The sequence below is a fragment of the Convolutriloba macropyga genome, chromosome 1, assembly GCF_964194025.1.
Source record: "Convolutriloba macropyga chromosome 1, txConMacr16.3, whole genome shotgun sequence".
In the NCBI taxonomy this organism is placed as follows: domain Eukaryota; kingdom Metazoa; phylum Xenacoelomorpha; order Acoela; family Convolutidae; genus Convolutriloba; species Convolutriloba macropyga.
The window spans coordinates 44510317-44521860 of record NC_134468.1 but is presented as its reverse complement, the minus strand read 5'-3'; the positions used below and the strand labels follow the sequence as shown (position 1 = coordinate 44521860).

The 11544-nt window shown below is 33.5% G+C and overlaps 1 protein-coding gene across 1 annotated transcript; it reads left to right on the top strand.

Annotated features, from left to right (window-relative positions):
- Window positions 1–9284: 9284 nt before the first annotated feature.
- On the top strand, window positions 9285–10650 carry LOC142339405 (ribosome biogenesis regulatory protein homolog). Its single transcript, XM_075389426.1, has one exon. It carries the CDS (start codon window positions 9314–9316, stop codon window positions 10493–10495), a length of 1182 nt encoding a protein of 393 aa, XP_075245541.1. The 5' UTR covers window positions 9285–9313; the 3' UTR covers window positions 10496–10650.
- The last annotated feature ends 894 nt before the right edge of the window (window positions 10651–11544 follow it).

The window sequence follows — 11544 nt, the reverse complement described above, 5'->3', positions numbered from 1 at the left end:
TTCCTTTAAAGTTTTTGAGATTCTTTTGTTCAAGTTTTTTTTCTATTTCAACATTTTAAAATCTTTTTCTATTTTAATAACAGCGGAAATATGTTGAACAAATTTTTCGTATTTCATCCTTTTCATTGAGTGAATCCCTTTGATCGTTTTCAGTAGAACAGTTAGTCAGAAAAGCCAGCAACCAAGCGTGAAAAGCACGACTTATGTAAAATGAAAAAGTGAGCTAAATTTGAACCACTTAGTCAAAAAAACAATAAACAGTTATTCCAAAAAACCAACTGAGCTTTAAATTAGAAAAGAAAACAAATTTTTTTGATACTTTTGTTAAGTTGTTTCAATTTCTCCGTTGTAAAAAATTTCTCTATTCTAGTTATTTCGAAGATCTGTTGTAAAACTCAGCAAGAAAATTTGTATCTCTAGACACTAATTAATAGAAGGAGTCCGAAAATGATGTAAAAGGAAATTGTTAGAGTTCTTTTTGTCTTTTGAACAAGTTTTTTCTAACGGTGATAAAATCCATTTCGTATTCTTAAACATACTCGTGTCATAACTACTAGGTTGCCAACAATAGCGTGCATTGGCTCTTCTGACTCATATCGAGGTTGAAACAGAAAAGAAAAAAGAGATAAAATTTGAAAGTAATTTTTCTACAGAAAATGAGGTAAGTTTTAAAAAGTTTTCCAATTTGGTGTGCAGCTTCCGTCAGGTTGTAAAATTTGACTTGAATCAGCTTTTAACTAAAAACTTTTTAGTATAAAATTAATGAAAGCTAGCAATCTATCAAATTAATTATGATCACGTATGCAGTTTGGATAATTGAACGAGCTTTCTCGGTTTATCTTGCATCATTTTATATTGTTCTTTTGACTTTGACCGCATCATCTATATTGCCCATTTCATTGGTTTTTGATGTTTTTCATAAGAAACAGTGAGTAAAAAAAGACGGCACCCAAAGGTGAAAGTTGTGAATTATGTAATTTGAATAACGTAATCGAAAGGTACAAATGTAATTTTAAAAAACATACGTAAAAAAATCGGGGGGACAACTGGACAAGATCTATATCTTAAGGAAACGGCCATTTCAAATAACTGGAATTTTTAAAATGGCTAACAGACTTTCAACAATCGTTATTCCACAAAACCAGCCGAGCTTAAATTAGAAAAACAACAAATAATTTAATGCAAGCAATTATGTCAGGCCTATCACATTTCGTCGATTGAATTCATTTTTAGACAAATCAATTTATAGCAAAACAACTACCAAGTACTTCATTTCACAAGAATTAGTTGACGAGTTCAAAGGAATAAAGAAACAAGGATAAGGAAACAAATTAGAGGAAACAAAATTTTCCCCAAAATAATAAGAAAACAAATTTTTCCTTTTTTTCCTTTAAAGTTTTTGAGATTCTTTTGTTCAAGTTTTTTTTCCATTTCAACATTTTAAAATCTTTTTCTAGTTTAATAACATGGGAAATATGAAGAACAAATTTTTCGTATTTCATCCTTTTCAATGAGTGAATCCCTTTGATTGTTTTGAGTAGAACAGTTAGTCAGAAAAGCCAGCACCCAAACGTGAAAAGCACGACTCATGTAAAATGAAAAAGTGAGCTAAATTTGAAACACTTAGTCAAAAAAACAATAAACAATTATTCCAAAAAACCAACTGAGCTTTAAATTAGAAAAGAAAACAAATTTTTTTGATACTTTTGTTAAGTTGTTTCAATTTCCCCGTTGTAAAAAATTTCTCTATTCTAGTTACTTCGAAGATCTGTTGAAATACTTAGCAAGAAAATTTGTATCTCCAGACACTAATTGATAGAAGGAGTCCGAAAATGATGTAAAAGGAAATTGTTAGAGTTCTTTTTGTCTTTTGAACAAGTTTTTTCTAACGGTGATAAAATCCATTTCGTGTTCCTAAAGATACTCGTGTCATAACTAATAGATTGCCAACAATAGCGTGCATTGGCTCTTCTGACTCATATCGAGGTTGAAGCAGAAAAGAAAAAAGAGATAAAATTTAAAAGTAGTTTTTCTACAGAAAATGAGGTAAGTTTAAAAAAGTTTTCCAATTTGGTGTGCAGCTTCCGTCAGATTGTAAAATTTGACTTGAATCAGCTTTTAACTAAAAGTTTTTTAGTATAAAATTAATGAAAGCTAACAATCTATCAAATTAATTATGATCACGTATGCAGTTTGGATAATTGAATGAGCTTTCTCGGTTTATCTTGCATCTTTTTATATTGTTCTTTTGACTTTGACCGTATCATCTATATTGCCCATTTCATTGGTTTTTGATGTTTTTCATAAGAAACAGTGAGTAAAAAAGACGGCACCCAAACGTGAAAGTTGTGAATTATGTAATTTGAATAACGTAATCGAAAGGTACAAATGTAATTTTAAAAAACATACGTAAAAAAATCGGGGGGGGGGGGGGGGGGGACTACTTGACAAGCCCTATGTCTTAAGGAAACGGCCATTTCAAGTAACTCGAATTTTTAAAATGGCTAACAGACTTTCAACTATTGTCATTCCACAAAACCAGCCGAGCTTTAAATTAGAAAAAAAACAAATAATTTATATTCTTTGTTTGAGTTTTTTTCATTTCCACAATTTAAAATAGGTTTCTGTTTTAATTACATCGGAAATTTGTTGAACTATTTGAAAAATCCTTTCGAGGGCCTTTATGTAAAACCTGATTAAAGTCTAGTCTTAGAACCTGATGGAAGCTGCACATCAATTTTGCACAACTTTTTTTTCACATTTTTCTCAATTTCTATTTCTTTCTCTTTTTTCGGTTTCAATTCCCATAGAGGTCAAAAAGAAAATTGAGGCTTTTTTGGTAATCTCTTGGATCTTAAATAAATTCCGGAGTGGAAAACCGGAGTGGATTTCTTCACCATTATAAAAAACCGTCTTCAAAAGACAAAACATACAGTTAGTTAGTTTTTAGAGATATTAATTTTATATAGTTCCTTGGTAAGAAGTGTAACACATTTCCGATGAAAAAAAAAACAAAAAACATTTTAAAAGTGGAAAAGGAAAAACCTTAAACAAAAGAATCTATAAAATTTTAAAGGAAAAAGACAGAATAACATTGTTTCCATCTTTGAACTCATCAAATAGTGTTTTGTAAAATGAAGTACATGGTAGTGGTTTTGCTATAGCTTGATTTGTCTAAAAATGAACTCAATTGAAGAACTATGATATGCCTGACATAATTGCTCGTTCTGAAACAGTACTTCGTTCATTTTTTCTGCCAATTTCTCTGGCGTGCTGGACAAACTGTTTTGTGTGCAAAAAAATCACTATTTTGTAGACTTGTCCAGACAACAGAGGTGGTAATCAAAAATTACAAAGCTTTTCGATTCATCGCATATATTAACCCAATTTGAGTTAATATTTTTTGTCAGTATTGTGAGGACTTATGCAGAGTCCACATCCCGTAATTTAATTGCAAATAGATTTGAAGGTGTTGATTGGATCAACAGAAATTCTTGATTGGATCAACAGAAACACTTTTCATTTTTCTGATTATTTATTTATTCCTCGTGCTTCAAAAAGATTTGAATTCAAGATCTCAGCTGGATTTGAAAGATTTCTATGCATTTGATTGATTGTTTTATTTTCAATGAAAATGTGAATCAGTCAATAATATATATTTGCTTTCATTGAGAAACAAATAACTGAAATCAAGCAAAATGTTAGCAAAAATCTTCATCAATTCATTGTAAACCTTACAATCCTGCCTCTTAGATTTAACGGTGTTTAGTTGAACTTTAAACTTTAAGTTTGTTTTCATTGAGAAACAAATAATTAGTTTGTTTTCAATAAGACAATTAATTTGCTTTCAACTTAAATCAGGAGCATTTGGGAAAATAAATTGTTCATGTAAATTTTCATGAGTTCACGCTGGACCTTACAAGCCAGCGTTTTAGCTGTTACGGCGTTTAAATTAATTTTAAAGTTAAGCAACTGGTTTTTTAAGGGTACAGAAATAACAAGAGGAAACTAGCTGTTCGAGGAAATAATGGATGTAAAAAGCTTTTCTCTTTTCTTTTTATTCGACTTTAGAGACTTATGTTTTGTATGGTTTTGCATTGTCAATTTGAACTCATATTGATCAGAAGTCCCGTTGTTTATATATATGTTACCAGAATTTCGTAAGTAGAACTTATTACATTTTTCAAAAATTGAATAATTATTTTATTCAATTAATAAGAGGTTTTTTTCAGCATGGCAGAAGAACTATTTATTGCTGCAAAGTGCTTTAAAAAGTACTCCAGGTTTTTAAGTTTTTCATTTAACTGTATCTCTAATTGATTACATTTCACTCTTCGAAAAAACATCACAAAAAATTATGTTGAGTAAACGAAGAAAAAATTGTTTTTCAATACTGCTCCGTTCTTTTCATCTGATGCTTGGTTGACTTTTGAACATGCTTTCCCCAATTCATCCGAAACTTTTTGAACTTTAACACCACCATACACCAGAATCCATCAGCTGGAGATAATTGATGTGCAATTCAGTCAATATTTTAGCTAGAAAAATTGGCTGCATATTTGATTTATCACGATTGCATTGAAAAGGAGTTTTTTGGTCCACTTTAAATTTTATCATTCAAAATTGTTCGAATATAAAGTACCGGGCAGAAAAAAATACTTGAAATTAACTAAAAGAGAGTCTGAGTGTTTTCTACTTCAATTATTGCTTTAGTTCTGCTCGTTAACTACAAATGTTCAATAGGTGCTCGTTTTACAGTTTAAGACTCTGTAAAAAAAAATTTTCATCAGTATTGCGGGCACTTATGCAGCGCCCACATCTCATAGTTCAATTGCAAAGTAAAATAAAAACATTTTTGATACTTTTGATTGGATCAACAGAAATTCTTTATTTTGGAAGAAAAAGGAAAACCATCATATTTCAAATTTCTGATGATTAGTTTATTCCTGACAATTCAAAAAGGTTCGGATTAAAACTCCCAGTTGGGATGAATTTGACTGATTGTTTTATTTTCAATGAAAATCTGAATCGGTCACTAGTATATCTTTGCTTTCATTAAGAAACAAATAATTGAAATCAGGAAATTTTTGGGAAGATAAATCTAGGTTCTCAAAAATGTCCCCAATTCAGTCATATTTTACAAGCCTGCATCTTAGTAAATACGGTGTTCAATTGAGTTTTAAACATTAAATTTGTTTTCATGGAGAAACAAATAACTAGATTATTTTCATTAAGAGACATCTAACTTAAATCAGGAACCTTTGGAAAATAAATCGTTTTTGCAAAATTTCATTACATCAAGCTATACATTAGAAGCCAGCGTTTTAGCTGTTACGGCGTTTAAATTAATTTTAAAGTTAAGCAAATGGTTTTTTAAGGTTTAAAAAACAACAAGAGGAAAATAGCTGTTCGAGGAAAGAATGGACGAAAAATGTTTTTCTCTCCGTTTTTTTCGACTTTAGAAACTTTTATTTTGTTTGATTTTTGCAGTGCCAATTTGAACTCATATTGATTGGAAGTCCCGCCTGTGTTACCAGAATTTTATTAGTACACCTTATTATAGTTTTCAAAAATTAAATATTTATTTTGTTCAAATAATAAAAAGTTTTTTTCAGCATGGCAGAAAAACCATTTATTGTTGCAAAATGCTTTGAAAAGCAAAGTACTCCAGGTTAGTCAGATTTCTATTTGACTGTTTCTTGAACTGATTACATTTTCAAACTTTGAAAAACATCATACAAATTTATATTGAGAGTAAATAAAGGAAAAATTGTTTTTCATTACTGCTGCGTTCTTTTCATCTCATGCTTGGTTGACTTTTGAACGTGTTTTCCCAAATTCATCCGAAACTTTTGGGAATTTAACACCACCATACACCAGAATCCACCAGCTGGAGATAATTGACGTGCATTTCAGTCAATATTTTAGCTAGAAAATTTTACTGCATTTTTCATTTGTCATGTTAGCATTGAAAAATTACTCTGTTTTGATTAAGAGACAGATAACTGAAGTCAGGAACCTTTGGGAAAATAAATCCAAAATCTTGTCAATTTCTATGAATTCACGCTGTTCCTTAAAAGCCTGCATTTTAGCTGGTATGGTGTTCAATTGGATTTTAAAGTGAAAGAATTGGTTTTCTAAGTGTCAATAGAAACAACAAGAGGAAAAACAAGAGGAAGGAACTGATGAAAAATGTTCTTCTCTTTTCGTTTTATTTGATTTTAGCTCATCTCCAAACTATGTGACACCAGTGTAGGTGGATATTTCCTAGACATCCTATGCGACTACCTAAGTTAGCGAAAACAACACGTACGAATTGAAGACCACACATCGAAAGAATTACAAGTGACCAGCGGAGTACCACAAGGCTCCCTACTGGGGCCTTTACTATTTTGCATCTTTATAAATGATCTTCCCGATGTTCTAACTTTCAGCCTACTTTTCGTTTTTGCGGACGATCTAAAATTCCTATGAATCGGTACATCAAACGAAGAAGTCCAAACTGATATAAAGAAAATTGGGAAATGGGTAAAATCAAATAAAATTAAACTAGCAGTCAACAAATGCCATTTACTCAACTTTCGAGGGATACGCGCATGTCTATCATTAAATGGATAACGGCTAGGGGGGTCTGGGAAAGTGAAAGACCTGGTAGTTTACATTGTGGACACCTTAAACTGGAGTACACACATCGAGCATCGAATCGAGAAAGCGGATCTATTCGGTTTCGCCCCCCCAGTGTTTTTTATGACCCACAGTTACAATTTATATGTTGTTATATAGCACCTTACTATGTAAGAAAACAATACGTGCGCCTGGGGGGCATAAAAAATTTATGCTAACTAAACTGGGGGGGGGGCGAAACAGATTAGATCCGAGAAAGCAAATAAAGTATTCTACTGCTTGAGGAGAAACGTTGCCTTCAATGTCAAACTCTCATCGAAACTAGGACTATACAAATTGGTCATACTACCCGTTTTGCTCTAAGGGATGAATTGCGCGTATCAATCTAGAACAGATCAACGGAAAATCTTCAAAGGCGGGTACTGAAATGGGTGTGCGGACCTCACCGTGGCGAGTACAAAGCTCAGTTGAGACAACTGAATGTGCTACCTCTACCCCTCTTCATCCAATTGAATGATCTTCTGCTCCTTTCGAAACTTTAAAAGCCCGGATGTGTGTGTCATAACATTTCAGTAATTAATCATAGAATTTCCATTATGAATTTTTTCATGGTCAGAGTTCTGATCATGGCACTTTATAGACATTTCATGGTAAAATTCATAGTAAAATTCTGAATTTACTCTGAACATAATGGAATTCAATTCTGTATTTATCATGGACATAATGAATTTCTGCCTGTTTTTCAACTGAACACCATGAAAAATCACGAAAAATCACGGCCCTAATTTCGAAAAAAAACTCATTAGGCAATTCAAAAAATTAATTAATTATCATCATGTGGTTATTCAAAACAGACTCTAGAGAAGTAATGTTTTGCACAGTTCTCTATAATTGTCAGTCTGTATTGTATTCTCTCTCGCATTCTCTGTATTCTCTGTCGTAATTCACCATTGGTCGCAATTCGCAATTAATCTGACCATGTGCACTGAATCTGACCATCTGATTCTGTCGCAATTCGCCATTCGTCGCAATTGGCAATTAATCTGACCATGTGCACTGAATCTGACCATCTGATTCTGTCGAAATTCACCATTCGTCGCAATTGGCAATTAATCTGACCATGTGCACTGAATCTGACCATCTGATTCTCCGTTGTAAACATTCTCCATTTCCTCAAGTCACCTTCCCTCTCCACACAACAGATTCGAAACTCAACACGAGAAGGTGAAGGAGCACAAAATCAACCTACCCATTCAAACATGGAACAACAGAGGGCAAGTAACGCTGAAGTTAAATAAGACACAACCTGAACGAAGAAGGACTGAATTTGTCTACAGAACTGCTAGAGTAGTGAACAGAATACATGAGAAAGTCGACTTTAATTGCGAAGTTGGACTAAAGAACAGAATAATCAATCTTATGTGGTGGCACGTGGAAAACAACGTCTGCACGTGGCAGCTATGCTGCGACTGTGGGTGTTGCAGAAACAACTGGACAATTTTCTGAACAGACAGCGGGGGCATTGGCCCCTCCAGGCCAACTGGGAATCCAAAACAACAACAACAAAGCGTATATAAGGTTGCATGCCTCGTTGACTGTAAAAATTGTTACTCTGAAAATGTTGATAGACAGCTCATTAGTGGTTCTTGGCGTTATTCTAATTCGTTACTTGGTCTGTTACGTTTTTATTTGTTCGTCGTCCTCTGCTGTTTTTGTTACAACATCCCATCAGGCGTCAAAACTTTTTTGGCGACTTCTAATACAGCTATGTTTTGTAGGATAACGTAATCTGTTACTGCTTTGTGTACTGGTTTTAAGGTCAATCATGTGGTTAAGTTTGAGAATACGTAACTTGCCCCACCCAAGAAATTGATTTCTGCACTCGTTTTAACGGATCTTTTCCGCTTGTGCTCCCATTGTTATGCTCCACCAGTTGCAGAGCGCGTGCTATTTCATAGTAAATTATGACCCTTAAGCCTCTCCTACTACTATGTAACAATATGGCACGTGCTTTGGGGGGGGGGGGGGGGGCACAAACAGAAAAGATCAATTTCTACTTATTTAATCTAAATTATGAGTTAGGTTAATGAAATTATGTTAATTCAATAGAGGTTGACCTTGCTAGATAATAATAAGGCTACGTTACTTGAAAAACTTTATTCTTAGATATTTGATTTTAAAAAAGATATTTTCAAATCCGAATCTTATTCTGAAGAGCTTTTTTGTCTGTGATTTTTTTTTCAAAAAGTAGTAGGGGGTCTAAATAGTCTATTCTATTAGGAGCTTTTAAAAGTTATTTTTGTTTTTAGGAGGAAAACAATCGGAAAAAAATTTTTTAAATGTGATTCTTTCAGAAAATTGATTGTTGTTTAATAGTTTGCTTGAATGATTTTTTTTGTTTCAAGTATGCTTAACCATATGGTTAAAATTTTAATTTACTTGTTGCAAAAAAGTTCTCTGGCAATCTGCCGGCTATGTTTGGTTCTTTCGATATTAAATTAGCGCCTCATCTCAGAGACTTCAATTAATATACGCCCTGTAAGCTAATGGCGTAAACGGAAGATGTTCCTTAACACTTTCTAAGAAGGACGTTGTAGGTTTTGCCCTTGAGACTTTTTTGACATAATGAATAGATTTAATATACAAAATCAATCTGAAAAGGCTTTTGATTTTTATTCCAGACTGGATTATGAGTTTCGATGTTCTACGCTTAGAGGATGTAGTTGGTAAAGGAAAAGGCTGCCTGTCTACTGTCGTTAAGAAGCCAATAGAGATCGAAGTAGATATTGGGAATCTCTTAGCTCTTGACCAGAACCCCCTTCCAACGGACGTATCAACTTTAAAGGAACTAGAGAGAAATCATTTGTTTTTGTCAGTTGCGCGTGATTGCACTCAGGTAATTGTTAACAAGTTATGGCAGTGTGAACGAAAAACGGACCCCGATTCAGTTGTTGCGTTGTTACCTCAACCGACTTTCGCAATTCCTCGTGAGAAACCAGTCCCGAAACCTCGCCCCCTGACAAAATGGGAACAGTTTGCTAAGGAGAAAGGGATCAAGAAGAAACAGAGAAACACAAAAGTTTGGGACGAAGAAACAAAATCGTGGAAATTTTCGTGGGGTTATAGGAAAAAAATGGGTGAAAAGCAGCGCAAAGATTACGCTGCTAATTTGAAACGGGAAATGGACGAAGAGCAAAACGAAAATTCAAACAAAAAGGTATATGGAACGAAAAAGTATCTAACTAAAGGCGAAAGGATTGCTAAAAACGAGTTAAATCGTCTGAGAAATATTGCTAGAGCTAAGAAAGATTTCGGAGGTGGTAGCAGTGCAGGAGTCTTACCGGTGCCATCAATGAGTAATAAGTATATTCCATTGAAATCAGAGTCTAGAAAAGCTTTAGATGTCGCAACAACTAGCACAGCGTCACTAGGTCGATTTACAGATCCACTTAAAAACGATTCCAGAAAAGGACGAGGAAAGAATATGTTACCAATTAAAGAAAAAAATCGGCAAACAACGGCGGAAGTTTCAGCTGAAAGTTCCAAGCGAGAACGAGCAGATATGCTGCGTGTTTTTGAGAATCTCCAAAACAAAAAAGAGACGGTTGATTCAAAGACTGCAGCAAAAGCATTTGTCAATCGCAAGGACTCAGCCAAGCAAGACGAAGAATTTTTGGGTAAAAAAGGATTGTCAAAAACAGCGAAGAAAAAACGCGATGGTGCTAGAGCGCATGCTAATCGTGTTCCATTTGCTCAGCTCAAAAAGGGTTTGAAAAAGAAGTCTTTCAGTAGTAAAAGTGGTAGCAATTCCAGTGGTGCAATCAAAAAGGCTGGTACTGGTGGGAAACTATCAAAGAAAAAAGGAAAATAAACTAATTTTATCTGTCTACAATTTTGCTTCACATTGCATTGCTATCCATGATATGAAAGATTGAACTGAGAAATCTAGAGTTGTATTTAGTTTGTTGAACGAAGTTTGGTGGTACTGTTGGCACACAAATCAAATAAATTAACTCTGAACTACAATGTTTTTAACTATTATTTTGTGACGTTTTCTTCTGGTCACCTAGGAGTAATCGTTTGAGTCTTGTGCTCTTCGGTCTTTGAAAACCTGAGCTCTCAAATGTAAGAGATGTGTACGAGTAAGAGGTGTGACAACTTTTGTAAGAGATGCGACAAAGAGGCTCTGTAATGTGCGTTTGCACATAATGTTCCGACCCCGCTGAACCACATTTTTGACATTATTGGCTACTAAATGAGGAAGAGATAGAAGAATTTGAAAACACTACTATATTGTTCGAAAGCACTTGGCGTATTCATTTAAAATATAGCTTTAAACTCAAACCACTCAAAAAATAAAATAAAGCAACAGTAGAGGGCCGATGATACCTACTATTAAGGAAGCTAGGAGACAAGACAGAGAGAAAAATCAAATAAAAACAAGTCTTAATTACGTCCAAAACCCAGTCTATCTATATTTCTTAATAAAAACTCAATAACGAAATCAAAATAGCATCAGATTGAACCTAATTTAATCAAATTGAACTACATTTCACCAAAAAAGTTATTGGACGAGACATTATTGAGAATAATTAACATGTAGACAAAAAAAATGCAAAGTAAAGAAATATGTAGAATTTCTACGTAGAAATTGGAAAGACAATTTTTGCGAGAAAAAATGTTCGAATGATTTAAAACCATAATCTATTCATTAAAAGCATTAAATATAATCAATTGAGTCCTCTTTCAACGACAACATTGTGGTGTCTGACATGATAATCGGACATGACAGCAAAAAAACCCACAAAAATTGTTAAAATTGAAAATGAAAAAAAAAATGGAAAGATTTGCTATGACAACGCTTCAAGGTTACAGAAATAAGACAAAAGTAGCAAATCTGAAAAAACCAATATTTTTTAA